The sequence below is a fragment of the Choloepus didactylus genome, chromosome 11, assembly GCF_015220235.1.
Source record: "Choloepus didactylus isolate mChoDid1 chromosome 11, mChoDid1.pri, whole genome shotgun sequence".
Taxonomy (NCBI): Eukaryota; Metazoa; Chordata; class Mammalia; order Pilosa; family Megalonychidae; genus Choloepus; species Choloepus didactylus.
Window position 1 is genome coordinate 29,203,945 of NC_051317.1, and position 22,125 is coordinate 29,226,069.

The 22,125-nt window shown below is 41.4% G+C and overlaps 1 protein-coding gene across 3 annotated transcripts in view; it reads left to right on the top strand.

Annotated features, from left to right (window-relative positions):
* The window catches only part of ADAMTS16 (ADAM metallopeptidase with thrombospondin type 1 motif 16), a 196,113-nt gene that overhangs the window by 66,950 nt on the left and 107,038 nt on the right, over window positions 1–22,125 (top strand). For all 3 annotated transcript variants that reach the window (XM_037799413.1, XM_037799411.1, XM_037799412.1), the window contains one exon: window positions 9,817–9,954. In XM_037799413.1, the coding sequence (XP_037655341.1) occupies window positions 9,817–9,954 (138 nt within the window). The remainder of the gene's footprint in view (window positions 1–9,816; window positions 9,955–22,125) is intronic.

Consider the following 22,125-nt stretch of genomic DNA (forward strand, 5'->3'; position numbering starts at 1 on the left):
GAGGCAGGGACAACAGTCTGCTGCTTTTTGTGGAGCGGTTACCATAACGTGTGCAGAGCAATCACACATATCTCACAGGGAGAAACTGCAGACAAGGGGAGCCCCTGGAGGGGATCATGAGGGATTGCCTTCACTAGCCGAGAAGGTAAAATACCTGCAGCCTCAATAAAAATGAACGAATAGGTGGAGTGGGTGAGTTAGTGAATGAGCAAGTGAATGAATGAATGAACATGTCAAACTAGTCCTTAGCTGTGACAACTACTTCACATGCAAAAGGCTGTGACATGGAAGTCTGTGTAATAAAAGTCACTGAATATTCGGTGAACTGAAGACAGCAGGATTTTATTTGGTTCACTTATTTAATAAACATTATTTATTGAAGAAAGAATTAGTAAGCTTTATGCACGGATCAACCTAAGTGTCCTTCATATTATCTTTGGCAGCGAGTTCCAAGCAGAATCAAGTTTCAGAGTTCCACACTGAGAGGTTCAAAAGGAACTTTACATTTATTGAGCCTTTTATAATGATAGACTTGTGAAACATTCTGTCTCAAAGGTGAATTTTAGTTAATCACCTGGCATTCAGAGGACATTATTTGGGGTGGCGGAGTGTTTCTCTGTGCCTTTCAGCCATATCTTTTCTGACTTTTAATTCAGACAGACTTCATTAACGTCCACCCAGGATCTCTTACCATGTTCAGTTATTTTCATCTCAAAACCTCTTGTGGTTTTGGCTGAGGAATGCAACCTAAAAATAGAAATTGCTGAGAAGGAGCGTTTGGATTTGTGTTGGAAAAGGGAGGAAGGGGGCCTGGGAGCGGGAGCGAGGAGGGCCTTCTCCTTCGGTGGGGGGGGGCCGCGTGGGAATCTCCTAGGAAGCAGGTGGTGTGAGCAGAGTTTTCTGGCTCTGTTTGATAGTCAGGGTCCTGGGACTTGGATTCCAGGTGAACGGTGGCTTTCCGCAGCCGCACAAATGACCAGGAGCGTCACCTGGCCGCATCCGTACTTCTCCCATCTGCAAAACCAGTGGAGCCACGTGAGCCCTTAGCATGTCCGGGCACCTGTTCTCTGAACTGTATTATGTAAATAATGTATGCTTAAATAGCTAAGTTGCATTATCATTTTAGACCTTTCAGATAATATTAAGGCATATTTTCTGTTCTCAGAAGTTTATGCACACACACACCCACACACACGTGCACACATACTGTCTGCACACAAATGAGGTCTTGAGGGATTTTGCCAAGGTCCTATTTGACTTAGGGAAAGGGATACAGTTTTGAAGTTACAGTTTGCAACATGCACTCTGCCGGGAAATCGGTACATCTTATGAAGAAGTTTCTGTCATTGATACTGTTTTATAGATGAGAAAACCGAGGCTTGGGGGGAGAGGTGATTGGCTCAATATCCACCTGTTGTGAGGGACAGAGCCAAGACCCTGGCTGAGCCCCCACCCCCACCCCAACCTCCACGGCTCTCAGACCCCTGATCCCACGTGAGTGCTGTCCCCACGTGAGCCCCTCAGGGCCACTCCGTGGTTTTCCAGAAGCCTCTGCCAGGGCTCGGGACATCCGGGTCTCCCCTGTGGTCACCATCACCCCCCCCAAGGTATGACTTCCCATCAGGTAACACTGGCCATGGCTTCTTCAAGGGAGTTTCATTTCTTGACTGCTGCTTCCTGGATGGCCTGAAATAATTGATACAGCCTCTAAAACTGCTTGGGTGCTCGTCATTCAGGGTATATAATTAGTAATGTATGAATTCCTGCTGATACGTGAATCACTTAAGAAAGCACTGTGAAGACATTAAAAGCATCTGACATCTAATATAATTTTCAAATCCAATTTAATCTACAATTATGTTTATGTGTGGGTATTTGGATAGTGTTATAGCTTATTCATTCAACAAACGTTGATGGAGACCCTGTTATAGGCCAGTAAGTCCGCTGGCCCTGGGCTGTAAGCAGGGAAAAGTTTCTGTCCTTTGAGGCCAAGGGGAAGCAAGAAAGAAAATGTGTTAATTATGTCATCATATGGGGTGATAACCACATTGAATAAAGTGCCATGGTGCTTTGAATCAAAATAAAAATGAATCTGGTATATATAACTTGAGTAGCAATCAGAAAGTCATATTTCTTGGTTGCTAAATACGGAGCTTATCTTAAAATGTGTTCTGGGCATTGTTCCATGGCTCCATAATGCTAGTGTCAACTATCACCATATGGCACTTTAGGCTGATGTCCCAGCATCTGCTGCACTGCAATACGCAGGCCGGGCGTGATTGGAAACACAGCCTGAGAACTGGTGGTGCTGAGATGTTGGGCAGCATCAGACCCACCTGGGAAGATGCCAGATAATCCTGGCACCCAGCCTACCCATTCAGAATACACCAGGGTGGGCTCTGGATAGTTGCGCTGTGCCGTGTACTTTCCAGATGATTCTGGTGCACAGCAGTTTGTGAATCAGTGCTAGAAAGAAAAATTGAAAATAACTTGGATGAAAACGTTTCAAGATACACTGACCTACAAGCCCACAGATGTGGTACATGGTGACTTTGAATTCCTTGGAGACGTAGATACAAGTGGTAGCAGATTTTTCTAGGGCACATGCTGCAGCATGCTGCATCCTCTTCATGTTCAGGTCGAGGGCCAGCCAGGGGAGGGTCCTTTGGGATTTTGTTTTTATCAGTCTCTCCCGAGGGCATCCTCCCCTCCGTGTCATCAGTCTGAAAGCTCTCCACAGTGTGACCCACTTCCCCAGCCCCATGGTCACCATGGCCTTGACTGATTGCTTTTAATAGAACTGCAGAGAATGGGCGGAGGCTAAAATGACTAACTCTACATCATCCTTGGTACTGATTAGGAATTTTTCAGAAATCGGACAATGTTTGCACACCAGGTTTCCATGGATATGCCCTTCCAGCATGCCTGGGTGACACCATCGCACGGGTGCCTCCTGGACTCGGGCATCAGTGTCGGGTTCCAGCGCTGGCTCTCTGGCCCAGCGTTCTCTCTCACCCGCAGCCCCTCTGTCATTATGTTTTACCTGCTTCATAGGGTTTACCTAAGTTTGCCAGGGCTCCCATAACAACATACCATGCACTGGTTGGTTTAAACAACAGAAATTTATTATCTCAGAGTTGTGGAGGCTGGAAGTGTGAAATCAAAGTGTCGGCAGGGCCGTGCTCCTTCTTGAATGGTGGAATCCGTCCCCTGCTCTCCCCTGGCTTCTGGCGGGTGGCGGCAGTGCCTGCTGTTCCTTGGCTCATGGCATAACTTGGTCCCTGCCTCTGTCACATGGGTCTCTCGCTCTCTCTCTCTGTCTCTCTCTGTCTCTCTCTGTCTCTCTCTCTCTCATGTGTGTGTGTCTGTGTGTGTGTACAGATTCTCTCTTCCTGTAAGGACCCAGTCACACTGGAACAAGGGTCCACCCTAGTCCAGTTTGGCCTCATCTTAACTGATCACATCTTCAGTAATCTGCTTTACAAACATGTTTGCATTCGCAGGACTGGAGGATAGGGCTTGAACATGACATTTGGAGGGACATAGTTCAGTCCATATCAAGGTTGTAATGAGGCTTAAGTTAGAAAATGTTGATAACATGCTTAATGTCAAATTTGTAAAATAATGTGTGTTCATAAATGTCACTTCTTATTTTTAGTGATATTATTAAACAGCTCAAAGCAAATCAGTTAGTGGGAAGATGTGCCTTCAGCCTCAGCAGGAAGTACAGCCTCTCCGGGCCCTTCTGCAGCCCACTACCACCCGCTTGGTGTCTTCCTTGTCCTGCAGCCGTCCTTCCCCTCATGCATCACGGGATTCTTGGCTGCAGCCTGGCACCCGGATCCAGTAACCACCTTGTCCCTCATTGCTTTCTCTCTCTTGTAGCCTTTCTCTTCCCTCTGTATCTCATTCACTCGAGATCCTGCTCCCAGGGAATACACACAGTAATTGGGTGCCAGGCATTAATGGCCAACGAGAGCTTGACTTTCAGGGAACACATTCGCCTTTTAAGGGAGGTCTTCAGGGCCAAACAAAGCTTCCAGCTTGCCCAGGCTTTCCTCTCAAGGCAGTGCATTCTGCTCTTCTGGGAGGGTGGAAGATGGCGATTCAAGGTTCTTCTAATGGCTGAAGCTTCAGGAAGTTCAGGGGAACAGTTGGACTTGGTGGGGGCAGGTGAGGTCCATGTGATTCACAGCTCAGGCCAGTGGGATTCTCATAGGTAGGTGCAGGGCTAAAGATCTCCTAAGTGTCAGTAAGGGGGAGCTGATTGGCAATTTGGGTTTGGAACCCCTCCAAAGGATCTAGCTTAGAGTTGCCATCGCCACTGTAGCTTGCGATGGCCCAGAATATTTAAGTCAAGGCTGAAGCCTTGAAGCAGGCTGGTTTTTACTCAGGATAGTAGGTACAGCTTTGAATAATGTCCACAGGTAAATGCACCCATAGCCACGTATCAGGGATCTGTGGAGCTACTCCCCTCAAATGGGACCTACAGAGTCAGGTCCAGCACTGTCCATCTGTCCCTGCCTACAGCGTACAGACCTGGCGTGAGAAGGAACCACACGATGGATACAGGGACCGAATGTCAGCACCTCCGTGCAGTCCTGCCCAAGCAGGACGGGGGTTTGCAGTCATGGTCGGTGTCTTAGTTTGCTAATGCTGCAGAATGCAAAACACCGGAGATGGATTGGCTTTTATAAAACGGGGATTTATTTCGCTACACAGTTACAGTCTTAAGGCCACAAAGCGTCCAAGGCAACACATCAGCAATCAGGTACCCTCACCGGAGGATGGCCAATGGCCTCCGGAAAACCTCTGTTAGCTAGGAAGGCAGCTGGCATCTGCTCCAAAGCTCCGGCCTCAAAACGGCTTTCTCCCAGGACGTTCCTCTCTAGCAAGCTTGCTTCTCTTCAAAACATCACTCCCAGCTGCACTCTCTTTTCTCTCTTTGAGTCAGCTCATTTATATAGCTCCACCAATCAAGGCCCACCCCGAATGTGCGGGGCCACGCCTCCATGGGAACATCTCATCAAAATTATCTCCCACAGCTGGGTGGGGCACATTCCAAGCAAATCTAACCAACACCAAAACTTCTGCCCCACACAAGACTACAAAGATAATGGCATTTGGGGGACACAATACACTCAAACTGGCACAGTCGGTTACTCTCGTATTTGTTAGGCATCAACTTCACCTGGGGAGCCTCTTTCAAGAACTCAAATTCCTGAATCTCTCTTTTCTGAGTCAGTGGCTCCTGGCTTGGATCCTGACATCTGTATTTCTAGTAAATATCCAGGGAAGTTCTGACAGTCTCCCGTCAACAGAAATGAGTATAGAGAGAAGGAGCAATATAAAGTAGTAGAAGCTTTATCAAGAAGATCACAAGTGAACTGCCCTGCCCCACCCTACTGGAAATGCTTTTCCATGACTCAAGTATCTACCCTTAGCAGACATCGGGATATCGTCTCTGCTTTTATGTGGGTTTTTACTCTCAAGCAACTCAATGAATGATCTGTTCATCAGAAAAGGTCTTTGAACATCTAGAGATCTTCCACGTTAGGGCTGTTATAACTTTTTATTTTTGCCTGACTGTCCTAGTTTGCTAATGCTGCAGAATGCAAAACACCAGAGATGGATAGGCTTTTATAAAACGGGGGTTTATTTCACTACACAGTTACAGTCTTAAGGCCACAAAGCGTCCAAGGTAACACCTCAGCAATCGGGTACCTTCACCGGAGGATGGCCAATGGCGTCCGGAAAACCTCTGTTAGCTGGGAAGGCAGCTGGCATCTGCTCCAAAGCTCTGGCCTCAAAACGGCTTTCTCCCAGGACGTTCCTCTCTGGCAAGCTTGCTCCTCTTCAAAACATCACTCCCAGCTGCACTCAGTGAGTTCCCTCTCTCTGAGTCAGCTCATTTATATAGCTCCACTGATCAAGGCCCACCCTGAATGGGTGGGGCCACGCCTCCATGGGAACATCTCATCAGAATCATCTCCCACAGCTGGGTGGGGCACACTCCAAGCAAATCCAACCAACACCAAAACGTCTGTCCCACAAGACCACAAAGATAATGGCATTTGGGGGACACAATACATTCAAACCGGCACACTGACTAACAGTCCTTTTTTAATAATTCAATTTTATTGATATATATTCACAATCCATACAATCATCCACAGGGTGCAGTTGTGCACAGTACCATTATATAATTGTGTATTCATCACCACAATCAATTTTTGAACATTTACATTATCACACACAAAAAGAATAAGAATAAAAGTAAAAGTAAAAAAAATACCCAAAACTTCCCATTGCCCCATCCCCCCTATTATTCATTTACTTCTGTCCTCATTTTTCTACTCATCTGTCCATACACTAGATAAAGGGAGTGTGAGCCACAAGGTTTTCACAATCACACAGTCACATCTATAAGCTTCTTAGTTATACAATCATCTTCAAGAATCAAGGCTACTGGGTTACAGTTCAGCAGTTTCAGGTATGTCCTTCTAGCTATTCCAATACACTAAAAACTATAAAGGGATATCTAGATAATGCATAAGAATAACCTCCAGAATGACCTTTCAATCTTATTTGAGAACTCTTAGCCACTGAAACTTTATTTTGTTTCCTTTCTCTTCCTCCTTTTGGTCCAAAAAGGCTTTCTCAATCTCATGATGCCTGGGCCAAACTCATCCCCAGGAATCATGTCCCACATTGCCAGGGAGATTTACACCTCTGGGAGTCATGTCCCACATAGAGGGGAGGGAAGTGAGTTTACCTGCAGAGTTGGCTTAGAGAGAGGCCACATCTGAGCAACAAAAGAGGTTTTCTGGAGGTGACTCTTAGGCACAATTTTAAGTAGGCTTAGCCTCTCCTTTGCAGCAACAAGCTTGATAAGGGCAAGTCCCAAGATTGAGGGCTCGACCTTCTAAATTGGTAGTCCCCAATGCTTTGGGGAATATCATTAATTTCCCAGGTGGGGAAATTTAATATTTCCACAGTTTCTCCTAGTTCCTCAAGGGGGCTTTGAAATACATTTTTATTCTCTGCCAAAATTACTCTGGGATGTATCAGAGCTTCATACTAACCTGTACAAACCATCCAGATTTCACTCCCTATTCAACATTCCATGTAATTATGTTATTTGAATAAACTGACCGTACAAGTCAAATTATATAGTGTGCCACAGAAAACATAGATTGTGCATCTAATAAACATTTCTTCCTTTGGTCTCACACAGAAGTTGAAGTTTTAAAAGACCATCAATATCATCCTTTACTCTTTAGTCTGATTTACCTTAGTCCTTGTTATGCATTCACCACCAGTATCTATATGAGGACATTTCTATTTCTTCCACAAAGAAAGAGAAACAGGTGAAAAAAGAAAAAAGAAAAAGAAATTTAAAAAATTACAACTAAAAATGAACAAAAGAAAAACTAAACCTAAAATAAAATACAATAAAAAATCAGACAACACCACCAACACCAAGAATCTCATACCCCTCCCTTATATCCTCCTCTTACAGACATTAGCTTTGGTATATTGCCTTTGCTACACTTAATGGAAGCATATTACAATGTTACTGTTAACTATAGATTATAGTTTGCATTGATTGTGCTTTCCCCGGTACCACCCCATTTTTAACACCTTGCAAAGTTGACCTTCATTTCTTCACCCTCATGTAAAAACACTCATATTTGTACATTTAATCACAATCATTGACCACTCTAGGTTTCATTAAGTTATACCATCCCAGCCTTTATCTTCCATCTTTCCTTCTGATATCCTACATGACCCTAACCTTCCTCTTTCAACCAGACTCTCAGTCATCTTTGTTCAGTGTACTTACAATATTGTGCTATCCTTACTCAATATTGTGCTATTCATTTCTAGATCTATACAGTCAATCCTGTTGAACATTCTGTACTCCTTCAGCATCAAATGCCTGATTGTTACCCTCTTTGTATCTCCTGGTATCTTCATTCCTACACTTTTCTCCAAGTCTTTCTCTCCTGTATTTTCCTAGCTGTCTGTAGCACTCCCTTTTGTATTTCTTGTAGAGGAGGTCTCCTATTCATGAACCCTCTCAGCATCTGATTATCTGTAAATATTTTAAACTCTCCCTCATTTTTGAAGGACAGTTCTTCCAGATATAGGATTCTTGGTTGGCAGTTTTTCTCTTTCACTATCTTGAATATATCATACCACTACCTTCTCGCCTCCATGGTTTCCACAGAGAAATCCACACTTAGTCTTATTGAGCTTCCCTTGTAAGTGATGGATCACTTTTCTCTTGCTGCTTTCAGAATTCTCTTTGTCTTTGACATTTGACAATCTAATTAATAAATGCCTTGGAGTAGTTCTATTTGGATTAGTTCTGTTTGGGGTATGCTGCTCTTTTTGGACCTGTGCATAATTTCATAAGAGTTGGGAAATTTTCCTTGATTATTTCCTTTATTATTCTCTCTGCCCATTTTCCCTTCTTTTCTCCTTCTAGGACAACTATAACATGTATATTTGTGTGCTTCATGTTGTCATTCAGTTCCCTGAGATCTTACTCATATTTTTTCCATCCTTTTCTCTATCTGTTCTTCAGTGTGTAGGATTTCAGATGTTCTGTCCTGTAGTTCACTAATCCTTTCTTCTGCCTCTTCATTGTTGTATGTCTCCATTGTGTTTTTCTTCTCTTCTATTGTGCCTTTAATTCCCATAAGTTCTGCCATTTGTTTTTTCAAGCTTACAAATTCTTTCTTATGGTCACCCAGTGTCTTCTTTATAGCCTTCATCTCTTTTGTCACATTTTCTTTCAACTCATTGATTTGATTTAGATTTGTTTGAACATCTTTAATTAGTTGTTTCAATTCTCAAATCTCAGTTGAGATGTTTCTGCCAGCCAGCAAGACCTGGGTTTGTTTCAGAGCACTGCTTTAACAGTTGGGTTTTCTGTATTTCTCAACCAAAACAGGCCTGTGTTTCTGTGCATGACATATAGACCAGCTCCTGTCATCTTAAGACAGGGTCTGGAGCATCTTTTTAAAGGGCTTCTATTCCCTTGCACTTTCTGGACTGCCCAGCACAAGGCACTGTTCGGTAACTTAATTGTCCTCAGTGGCTGCTTTGCCGCAGAGCACAGGCTGCATCTACACAGGTGAGCTGAAACTGCAGGATTCTTATGTCCTCATTTTGCCAGCAAAAACCTGGCTTGATGTGGAGCTACACCTGTGCAGAGTACCCTTCAGCTGATCCAGTACTCCAGCCATCCACAAGGCAAGGAAAAGGCCACCAGCTGCTGCTTCCCTTAAGGGTGGAGGAAGGGTTTTCAGACCGAGGGCTGGAATTGCAGTCTCTGCCCACGTTTTCTCAATCTCTTTGTCCCCCACTGACCTGGGCCTTGCATTGTCCTCCCCCAGGTCTTCAAACAGTGGGGAGCATGTCCCACTGCTGTGAGAGATTTTAAGATCTGTGTTCCTGGTGGGCGGGATCCTGTCAGGTTCTGTGCCTTTCCCACATGGAGATCAAGTGAGGGGGAAGGGAGAGGACCAGCTGTTCTGGGATTGAAGATTCCTACCTGATATTTCTTCTCTTTCTTCAATTCAGCATCTGCAGGGTCCTTCTCCAGTCTATATCCTCCTCCAGAGTTTAAAACAACTCAGAATTGTCCTTTTTCTCACTGAATGCCTGGAGAGAAGTTTTCAGTAGCTGTTTACATCACCATGTTGATGGCGTCATCCCCCCAACTAACAATCTTAACAGTTTATTTGGAAGTATGAGATAATTTAAGCTATCCTTTATTTTGAAAGAAACATTTCTCTCTTGTAGCTTTGGCATGGTCCATGATGGAGAAGGAAACATGTGCAAGAAGTCTGAGGGCAACATAATGTCTCCCACCCTGGCTGGACGCAATGGGGTCTTCTCCTGGTCACCCTGCAGTCGCCAGTACCTGCACAAATTCTTAAGGTATGGATTCCATGACCAGTCCTGTGCTCTCTCTGTGCCTTTACAAGCTCACAGGCTGACTTCCTGGTCAGCCTGATCCTGATGAGACAGTCCAAGTAGCCACAGATGTGGCTTCCCAAAGATGATTCCCATTTGATAGCATCTGCCAAACACTTTCTTAGAGCATCTAGCCCTGTCAGCCTCAACTGACATTGTTTGATTTTAGTCCTAAAAAAGGCTGATGAGGATGTTTACCAAATTGAAATATTTGTCACTATTATTTAATTTTAAAAAATTTTCACTTCTATAATTAGACATCAATGAATAGGGAAATCTAACATGTATGCAGTGATAAAGCATGACTGTGGTGGCTTGGAAATGTATGTACCCCAGAAAATCATGTTCCTAAAGCTAATCTATTCCTGTGGGTGTAAACTTATTGAGGTTACTTCAGTTAAGGCATGGCCCAGGGCAGATCTTAAACCCCTTACTGGAGTCCTTTATAAAAGACTGAAATTCAGACAAAGAGAGAGAAAGCTATGGAGGCAAGAAGCTGAAAGCAAGGAAACCCAGAAGAGAAGAGAGAGACAAGCAGATACTGCAATGTGCCTTGCCATGTGGCAGAGGAGCCAAGGATCACTCACAGCCAATCTTTGGGAAGAAAGAATTGCCTTGATTTGGACATTTTTCTCAACCTCCAAACCATAAGCTAGTAAATTCCCATTGTTAAAAGCCAACCCATTTTATGATATCTGCTTTCAGCAGCCTGGGAAACCAAAACAATGACTTTTTTTCCTATTTTTTTTTTTTTTTTACAAAATGCATTTTTTTTTAAGCTGGAAAAACTTGAGTATAAATTTTAATATGAGTCTAATATCCTGCAATTTTAAGAATTATTTTTAGACAATTTTATTATAAGACTAATTTACTTAGTATCCATAATACTGGGGAGGTGAGATTTGACCCATCAAGAAGAGATAGCAGATTTTAAAATGTTGGAGAAAGAAGGGACTTGAAAAAAACATCCTTGGATATGTTGGTGAGGTAATAGGATGTCTCAGATCCCTCAAATCTCAATGGCTTAATGTTTCATATTTGGTTTGAGCCTTAAACCAGAAGTCCATTTTTGACACATGTCGCACTTGAGTGTGGGCCTGTGGAAAACTCCGCTCCACGTAGTCATTCAGAGACCCAGGTTCCTTCCACCCTCTGGCTCTTCCCTCAGCTAGGATTTAGTTCTCCTCTGTGGCCAGATGGTGGATGTGGAACAGGAGAGCACTGGAGGGTGTGCAGGTCAGGGGGTGGCATTTCTGGAAGTGAGAACTCAGTCAATGGCTCCCTAAAGTGCAAGGGGGCCGAAAATTGTTCTCTACATGTTTGCTCTGGAAGGAAAGGACCCAAGAGTAAAGAGGGACATCTGTGGTTCCTTATCAACCTCAGGTCATATCACAGCTGAAGAAACTGAAGCCTGGAAGACTAGCTAAGGACTGGCAGAATTGAGAGTGGAACCCAGGCACTCCCGACCCTAGACCTGAGTTCTGCCCACTGGCCCAAACGATGATGGAAACCAGCAGAGAAAAAGCAATACTTTGGCAATCACAGCCACCATTTTTATTTTCAAATCCTGGACTCACTTGAACTCTTCTATTTGGAGCACAATTTTCTGGGACCAAAAGGCAGCAGCTGACAAATGGTGCTCTCATAGAAGACACCAATTTCTACCTCTGCTGTTTAGGGAACATTTTTGTTTCTTTTGCTCCAGGCAGGAGATCTCCTTTCATTGAGGGTGAGGGACACATTTATTCATTGGACTGAAATGTATTTTGCCAAGCATGTGGAAGGAATATGCTTGCCATCTAACAAACATACTCCCAATAACCAGTTGATTCATGGAGAGACAAAGAATGTGCTTCTTCACTTTCAAAATATACTAAAGCTAGCAGGAAATAAAGGGGAGTGGGCTGATATGATTAATTCTCAGTTAACTTCATTTTCATTCTTTCAAAAGATTGCATTTCTGAGATCATCACATTTGTCAAAGGAAGCATGGGAATTGTCAATTCCACTTTAATTATATATTAAGGGGAAAAACTAACAGGCAGATACCACTTTACCTTCAGCGTTTGGAGCAGTTTGTTACAGAAGACACAAAGTAATTAAGTAGAAATAGTAACTTTGACCAAGAGGAAAAGCAAATGAAAGTAAAAAAATAAAGACCAGAGAAAGCACAAAGATCTATAGGTCATAATGAACTACTTACCTTTGATATTGAAGCTTGAAATTTGCTAGGAACATTCTAAAATCCAAGGCAAGAAAGAAGATAGAATCTGTTCATATTAACTGAAACTAGGGCAAATACCAATATTTCAAGGATGGCAAAGGCATGAAGTTCTTCAAAGGGATGTCTTTAAAAACAGTAAAATTATATGCATGTATATATAGAAATACAATAGATAAATACATGTATTTATAAAAATGTTTATAGATTATGTATTTTATGCATTTCATTACCTTTACATAATATTCTATTATATATTTTCTATATAAATACAGATTTACATACTTGTGCTGGTTTGTATATATTATGTCCCCCAGAAAAAGTCATTTTCTTTAATGAAATGTGGGGGCAGATTGATTAATCTTTTTGATTAGGATGTGACCTCTTGACTGAGTGTTATGTGGAGATATGACCCACCCAACTGTGGGTAATACCTTTGATTAGATTATTTCCATGGAGGTGTTACCCCACCCATTCAGTGTGGGTCTTAATTAAATCACTGGAGCCCTGTAAGAGCTCAGACAGAAGGAGCTCAGTGCTGCAGCTGAGAGAGACTTTTGCAGAGACACTCGGGACCTGACTTCTTGGTGACTCTTTGGAGATGCTAGCTGAGAGTTTGTTCCGGAGAAGCTAAGAGAGCAAGTCCAGAGACATTTTGGAGAAAGCCATTTTGAAACCAGAATCCCATTGCAGATGCCAGCCACATGCCTTCCAGCTGACAGAGGTATTCCAGACACCATTGGCCGTTCTTTAGTGAAGGTATCATCTTGTTGATGCCTTAGTTTGGACACTTTTATGACCTTAGGGCTATAAATTTGTAACCAAATAAACCCCCTTTATAAAAGCCAATCCATTTCTGGTATTTTGCATAACAGCAGCATTAGCAAACTGCAACAATGCTGGATCCTCTTTTTCTTCTTACTGTTTGTAACTAATAAACTATGTGCATATGCTCTCATGTCAAGAGTGTTTATAAATATTAATTCAAAATCAAAAAAGAGAAACTAGTGATAGGAAGTACTGCAGTGTGTGCATGTGGGTGCATGTGCCCTCCCAACTGTCCCTGTAACGACTTCTCTTGAACCCAACACTAGAGTGATCCCATCATGAGCCAGCCACACAGGCACGAGCAGCGTGAGTTTCCACTTTGCCTGTCTGTGACTAATGCCACAGTGTGATGGCGGCAGGACCACGTGGAGATGCAGCTGCATACTAGTTGGTTGTTTAAAACAGGTCAGCAGCACCCAACACGTTCCCGGGTTAGCAAGCCAGAGAGCTGCCTTCCAGATCTTGACAGTTCATATCATATAATGTTCTTCCGGTTAAAACTAAGAGCTGGTTATTCCAAACAAAGAATTAAGGAGGAGATATTTCATTCAGCCCCATTACATCCTGTGGGTGCCACTCAGTGTTCAGCTGGCCTCTCCGGGTTATTCCTTTGGGCTCCTACTTTGGGTTCCACCTTTTTTTTCTTTTAAGAAGAGGTCTTCCTCTTTTGCACATATTAAGTTGTCTTGTTTCTAGAACACTATTTGAGCAGGCTCATGCTAGTATTTTTTATTGGGTTGGCTCCATTTATTATTTGCACTGCTCCTTCCATGACTCCCCACTGGTTTACTTGCCTCACTGCCTCTTCCTTGAGTTCCCAGAACATCTTGTAACAGGTTCTGCTGAGCCTGCATCTTCACGGCCGGCCTTGAGGGCCTCCACGCCTTAGGCTTGCTGTCCTTCCTCATATGCTTATGCTGGGATATGATAACTCGGTAAAGTTATTTTACCACCTAAAGGAAGGACAACCGTTTGCGTATTTTACGCCACTCCAAATTTCATGGACAATCTCTGTATCCTGAATTCTAGGAATATACATTTGATTGTCTCTCTTTTATTCTGTTATATAAAAAGGCAATGCTAACTCCTTTTACACCTGACCATGACACATTGCAGTACATATGACATTTGCTATGCCCCCTATGACATTCTCCTAGGGTCACGGGAATGGGGGTCGTTTGCAATGCTTTTAGCTGTTACATGCAGTTGTTGAAATGTGTGTAGAGGAATTCCATTTTCTGTTTCGAAGAAAAGCATTCTCTTTAGGCTTCTTAGAGTTTTCTAGTTTCTTTTTCAATTTTTTTTTCTCTCCTTTTCTTTCTGCTGGTTATGATGAATGTAATAAGCATTTTTAATTTTTTGAAATAAGCTCTGAAAACCTGGAAAACGAGAGGATACAGAGTTGGGTGTGTAGTGAGAATCAGCATCACGAACAAGTCCAGAAAATCTTCTGAAACTGCCAAGAAATAAAGGAAGATTCATGGAAAGAAAAGAGTTATGTATTTAGAGAAGAGTTTATTTTAATGACATTGCATATGTTCTATAATCTTCAGATCAGAATATGGTCCTAAAATGATTAAGATAATGGAATTAAAACTCATTTTTTTCTATGATACAGGAACAGCCAAACTGTATATTCATTTTTTAAATTAGAGAAGTTGTGTGTTTACAGAACAATTGTGCATAAGCTAAAGGATTCACATATATGCCCCTATTATTAACACTGCATTGATGTGTACAATTGTTACAATTGATGAAAGCACATTTTATAATTGCACTATTAACTATAGTCTATAGTTGAACTTTGCATTCACTGTGTATTGCAGTTACATAGATTTTTTAAAAATTTTATTCTATTACCATATATATAACTTAACACTTGCCCTTTTATCCACATTCAGATATATATTTTAATGCTGATAATTACTTTCACAATGTTGTGCTACCATCACTACCCTCCATTAGCAAAACATTTCCATCATTCCAAATAAGAATTCTGTACATTTTAAGCCTGTAAGTTTTTGTGCTAATCAGTAAACCCTTCTGCAGCAGTTCAGTAATAAAACTTCATCTTTAGAGAGTTTTCTCGTTTTTTAGACCACATAATAAATAAGGTTTTATATAGTCAAAAAGAATTTTTTCTATAGTCAATAAATTTTCTTGAAATAATAAATTTTCCACTAAAGACTTCAATTGTCAAATTCCCTATCAAGGTTTATTTTACTCGAGGTGACCAGTTGTAAATTGGACACTTCTACAAATAGTGTTTTAATACTTATTTTTCCATGGTTTAATGAATCTGAGTCTGTGCTCTTTGCTGGCTCCCTGATCTCAAAGTAATCGAAATACTCTATATTCTCCACCAATTTGGTGGCTATTTGGGTATGATCCCAACAATGAGTAAGGATAAATGGCCAACTTTTAAAGATGGTTCTGCCCTCCTTAATTAGCAAGACAGCATCTGATACACGGACAAAAGCGTTTGAGAAGGAAACTCAACTGGCTGAAGCTGTCAGCACAACTTTTCTCCATTCTTCCTATAGTCTGGAACAGCTCTGTTTGTTGAGAGTAAATTCACCAACCCAGTCAATAAAGTAATATGTCATTTCCTATTAATAGGCCAAGACCTCATCGCGATTACTTATGTCTGCATCTGGGAGGCCTATGGTTGAAGGAAATTTTAGCTCATGACTAAAATTAATGACAACATGGGCTTATCTTCAATTTAAATTGTAAATATTTGCATCATGTCCTACTGATCAGTGCGCATGCCTACCCACAGGCCTCGAGTGTCTAATCGATACACATCAATACATGAGCAGTGTTACTGCAGGGAAATGGAAGTTTGGGGGCTGCCCAGGTCCCCCATCTTAACCCATACCACCCGTTATTTTTGATGAGAAAAACTTGATTTGATCTGAGAGTCCACTAAGCATAATGGAATCAATACATTTCAATTCAGCTCTTGCTCTGCTGTATAATGTTCATCTTAAGAAGCAAAGGAGCCAAGCCTGGCTGTAGTTTCTGCTGTATCCCAAATGTAAGCCTCAGTGTGGGCCCTGCCACTGCTGGGGAAAGAAGCAGAGTGGGATTAGAGCAGCGAGGCTGACATGTCTTATCACTCGTGTCTAGGAACTTCTGGATCGTGGCAAGCACTATCCTTGGGTTTCTTACTTGGAAAATGGACTACGGGGGCTACAGATAATATAAATAAAAATGTCTCATATTATTTTAACATCTTATAGCCCAGTGGAGTAGAAGAGGGGCTTTAAATGTTGGTGTGGGAAACTTGGCCTTTTGTCCTTTTGTTTTTTTTATTTAATATAAACTTTATTTGGGGGAGTGGGGTCTTCTAGTATCTATGCAGGGAAAGTAAAAAATGATAAGTAAGTGTACTTTCACACAGTGAGCATAAACAGTGCATCTTACTCCAAAATCAAGATGGTACACACAGTAGTAAACACCCCCCCAAATGCTCCTCATCCCCATTCCTTTCACTCCCCCACTTCTTCTCCAAAAGTAACCACTTTCCAGACCTCAAACACCATAACTTAGTGTTCCCTGCTTTGGAAATTTCTGTGAATGGAATCAGGTGTTACGTACTCATCTGCATCCAGTGTCTTCAGCTAAATATTATGATTGTAAGATTAATTCTTGTTGTTGCAGGTAAATATAGCAGTATTTACTTATTTTATTGCTGTCTATTATATTGCAAGGATATACTACAATTTATTAATCCATTCTGTTGACAATAGATATTTGCATTTCCAATCTTGGGTTCTTTTAAGGAATGTTACCTTGAATATTCTTTTGATGTATATCTGTTCATATATCTCTACAGATCCCTAGGAGCAGAATTCAGGGTCATAAATGTACATGTACAGCATCAGCAGACACTGCCAAACTGCTTTCCTAAGCTGTTTTGCAAAATTACACTCCACCAAGTGGTTATGAACAGTCGGATGGCTCCAGGTTCTTGCTGGCACTTGGTGTTGTTGGCCTTGTTTTTTTTTAAGCTTAGTTTTATAGAGATATAGTCACACATCATACAGTCATCTGTGGTGCATAATCAACTGTTCACAGCACCACCCCACAGTTGTGCATTCATCACCCCAATCTATTCCTTGAACATTTTCCTTACACCAGAAAAAGTAAAAACAAGAACAAAAAATAAAAATAAAAAAGAGCACCCAAATCATTCCCCCCCACCCTATTTTTCATTTAGTATTTGTCCCCATTTTTCTACTCATCCATCCATACACTGGATAAAGTGAGTTTGATCCGGAAGGCTTTCATAATCACACTATCACCCCTTGTAAGCTGCGTTGCTTTACACTCCTCTTCAAAAGTCAAGGCTACTGGGTTGGAGTTTGATAGTTTCAGGTATTTACTTCTAGCTATTCCAATGCATTAAAACCTTTAAAGTGTTATTTATATAGTGCATAAGAATGCTCTCCAGAGTGACCTCTTAACTCCATTTGGAATCTCTCAGCTACTGAAACTTTATTTTGTTTCATTCTGCATACCCACTTTGGTCAAGAAGATGTTCTTAATCCCACAATGTCAGGTCCAGATTCATCCCCAAGAGTTATATCCTGTATTGCCAGGGAGATTTACACCTCTTGGAATCCGATCCCACGTAAGTACACCTGCCAAGTTGGCTTAGCTAGAGAGAGAGGATTACATCTGAGCAACAAAGAGGCACTCGGGGGAGACTCTTAGGCACAATTATAAACAGGTTTAGCCTCTCCTTTGCATAATGAGCTTCGTAAGGGCAAGTCCCATGATAGAGGGCTCAGCATACCAAACTGCCAGTTCTCAATGTTTGTGAGAACATTGGCAACAATCCAGGCCAGGTGAGGAAGTCCAACACCTCTGCATTTTCCCCCAGCTCCTCAGGGGGGCTCTGCATATTTATTTTTATTCTCTGCCCAAATAACTTTGGGATGTGTCGCTGGTTCTCACTAACCTATACAAACCTACCAGGTCACACTTCCTATTCGAAGTTCCATGTCATTATGGTATTTGAACAAACTGTATGAGTTGAATTGTTTAGGAAATATAGATCTGTACCAAATAAACATCTCTTCCCTTGGTCTCACATGAAAGTTGAAGTTTTAAAACACAGTCAGTATCGTCCTTTATCGTTTGGCAAGATTTGCCCTAGTCCTAACTAGATCTGCTTCATTCTTATCTCTAATTGAAGTCTGGGCTCTTTTTCAGCTGGCCTGTTTCCTTTTAACCATTCGGTGGGTGTGAAGTGGTATTTCATCATGGCGATTAATGAGAGATTGAATACTTTTTTAAACATGTTTTTCAATAACTGCTTTACTCAAGTGCCTGATGAAGTTTCTTGTGCATTTAAAATTAGGCCCCAAAGTCATGACTATATTCTCCCACGTGATCCCGTACAAGCTCAAATTTTTACTGCCACTTGCAGACCAGCTGATTTTTGTGCATGGTATGGAAGAAGGCAAGAGCCATTTGCAGAATGGCCACTGTGCTTTCCCTTCTGTGCCCACACCTTGGGCATATCCACCCCTGCCTCATCGACGCTTGGCTTGGTCATGTGACCTGCTTTGGTTGATAGGACAATAGCAGATGTGCCCACACAGAGACCCAGAGTGTTTCAGCATTGCAGATGCCCTTCCCTGCTGCCCTTTGGAACCCTGGAACTGAGGCTGTCACAGGAAGAAGCCTGGGCTGTCCTGATGGAGAATATGAGACCGTGGGGAACAGGGATGAGCAGCCCCAGCCGAGGGTCCTCTAGACTCACTGATCCACCACCCTGGACTCATGAGGGAGCCATTCTAGACCATCCAGCCCCTGCCAAGTGGACCCAAACCTGAAAAAATACTGGCCAATCCCACATGGTGGAAAATACTTCTTTTTTGAAGCTACTTAATTGTGGACCATTTGTTGTGCAGCAAAACTGATAACAACTGCAGCTGGGCCAACAGCATTTCCTGAAGACTGCCCTTTCCTCATTGCTCTGAAGTCCTACCTTTGCCATAAATTGAGTTGATGTGGTCAATCTAGTGACCCTAAATGTGGGGGCTGTTTCTGGGCTCTCAGTTTTCTCCCAGTGGTTTACTTGTCTATTGTTCTAGTTTGCTAATGCTGCTGGAATGCAAAGCACCAGAAATGGATTGGCTTTTATAAAAGGGGGTTTATTTGGTTACACAGTTACAGTCTTAAGGCCATAAAGTGTCCAAGGTAACACATCAACAATCGGGTACCTTCACTGGAGGATGGCCAATGGTGTCCAGAAAACCTCTGTTAGCTGGGAAGGCACGTGGCTGGTGTCTGTTCCAAAGTTCTGGTTTCAAAATGGCTTTCTCCCAGAATGTTCCTCTCTAGGCTGCAGTTCCTCAAAAATGTCACTCTTAGTTGCACTTGGGATGTCTGTCCTCTCTTAGCTTCTCTGGAGCAGGAGTCTGCTTTCAATGGCCGTCTTCGGACTGTCTCTCATCTGCTTTCTTCAAAGTGTCCCTCTTGGCTGTAGCTCCTCTTCAAAATGTCACTCACAGCTGCACTGATTCCCTTCTGTTTGCTAGCTCATTTATATGGCTCAAGTAATTTAATTCAGACCCATCCTGAGTGGGCAGGTCAACACCTCGATGGAAATTATCCAGAGTCATCACCCACAGTTGGGTGGGGCACATCTCCATGGAAACACTCAAAGAATTACAATCTAATTAACACTGATAGGTCTGCCCACACAAGATTACATCAAAGATAATAGCATTTGAGGGGACATAATACATTCAAACTGGCATATCTTTCTTTGTGTCAAAGCCTTTCTATATTAATTATTGTAATCTTTATAATGATTTCTGAAAGTTGAGTACTATCATCTCCCTACCTCCTACTTCTTGCCCCTTTGCATTTTCATATACATTTTAGGGTTAATTTCTCAATTTCCTCTATCCTTTCCCCACCTCAAAAAAAAAAAAAAAAAAAAAAAAGAGTAAGGAAACAAAACCACTCCTGGGATTTTGTTTGGGATCGCCTTGAAGTTGTAGATCAGTATGGGGAGAACTGACATTTTTACATCAACTCTGCTAATCTCTGTGTGTGGTCCATCTGTTTCTCCATTCATTTACTTCTGTATTAGCTTTTCTCAGTAAGTTTTCATAGATTCCAATGCAGAAGCACTGAACATGTTTGAGTAGATTTATTCCTGGGTATTTGATGTTTTCTTGATGCTATTCAAATGGTATTTTTTTTAAAGTTTCATTTTCTAATTGTTTGATGTTGGTATATGGAAATACAATTGTTTTTATATGTTGACTTAATATCCAAAAACCTTATTAAATTTACTTACTAATTTTAACAGTTTAAAGCTTTGATTTATTCTGTATTTAATATGCAGTGTTTTGCATGCAAATAATGACAGTTCTGTTTCTTCCTTCCAATCCTTACACCATTTATTTCTTTTTCTTGCCTTAATGCACTAAGACGTCTAGTACTATGTTGAATAGAAGGGGGGAGAGGACACATCTGTGCCTCACCCCAATCTCAGTGGGAAAGCCTTCAATACTTCCTCAAAAGCTAGTATATTTGCTGCAGGTATGTAGGGACTTCAACAGATTCAGAAGTTCTCCTTTATATTTCTAGTTTGCTTAATGTTTTCATTGTGAATGGATAGTAATCTTTATCAGATTTGTTTTTATCTATTAAAGCAATTTTATGGCTATTTCATTAATGTAGGGAATTAATTTGTTTCTCTAATAAACACAATTTAGTCAAGATGTATTATCCTTATAAGTTACTGAATTTTATTTGGTAATATTTTGTTTAGAATATTTAACTTGTGTTTATGAGATTGTCCTATAATTTTCATCTCTTGAAATGTCCTCATCAAATTTTATTTTTAAGGCTATGCTGACCTGATAAAAATAAACTGGAAAGTGGATTTTTTTTCATTTCTTCTTTTGTGTTCTGTTAATCTTGCTTTACGTATTTTGTAATATATTCCTCTTTGATTTTCCCTTTTGAACATTAAGAAGTATCCTTTATCTTTAGGTACACTTCTTGGCTTGAAATACACTTCGTCTCCTGTTATTATAGCTCTGCCAGATATATTTGGGTTAAGGTTATCATGGCATATCTTTTTATTTTCGTCCTTTCTATTTCCTATATTTATTAAGGATCCTTTTTACACAGCTTCTGTTTATATTAACTTTGGCTTATTTCATTTTTTATGTTATTCATTTTGATACCTTTCACCCTTTAGCTAGGACACTTAGTCTGTTTACATTTTAGGTAATTATTAATATATTTTGATTTACAGCTAACATTTTCTTAATTGTTTTGTACTTGTCCTACCAGTCCCATGTTCCTTTCCCCCTGTTTCTATCACTGTTGTGGATTAACAAGTATCTTTATTATTCTATTTTCCCTTTGTTAATTTGTTGGATGGATGTATATTCTTTAATGAGTCTTTGATGATTACCCTAAAAAAGTACATCTTGCCTCTTTAATTTATTAGAATCTAAAATAAATGAGTGATTCTTTCTTTTAAACTGTCTGCATCAGTCAAGATTTTTATATAACTTTATAAAAGGGTTTACCACAAGGAATTGGCTTTAGAATTTGGGGGGACTCACCAGCCAAGTCTGGAGTCCACTCCAAGTCTGAAGGCAGAGAAGATCACTGCTGGCTGGAACCCAAAGGGATGGGCTAGAGCTTACTATGCACAGGTAGACCGTCAGGAAGTCAAGGAGGAAGCAGACAGTGCCAGGCCCGGTGGCTGCCCCATTTTGAAGCCTTCGGCTGATTAAGTCAGGCCCACCCAGGCTAGTTTCCCTTTTGATAACCTTAAAGTCAACTAATTAGGGACTTTTGTTGCATCAGACAAATCCTTTCAACAGCAGTTCCTAGAGTAGCATTTCGAATTGGTATGCATTTGCTACGGAATTACACTCATGAGAAAACAGCCCTTGTAGCCTACTTTATCCTGATGCATATGGAAAGAAAATCCTGGAGTATGTGGTTCAGCCTAGTCAAGCTGACCCTGCACAAAGCTGTGCAATGTCAGAATTTTACGACACTTTATAGCCTTTCACCTCTAACCTCTTCCT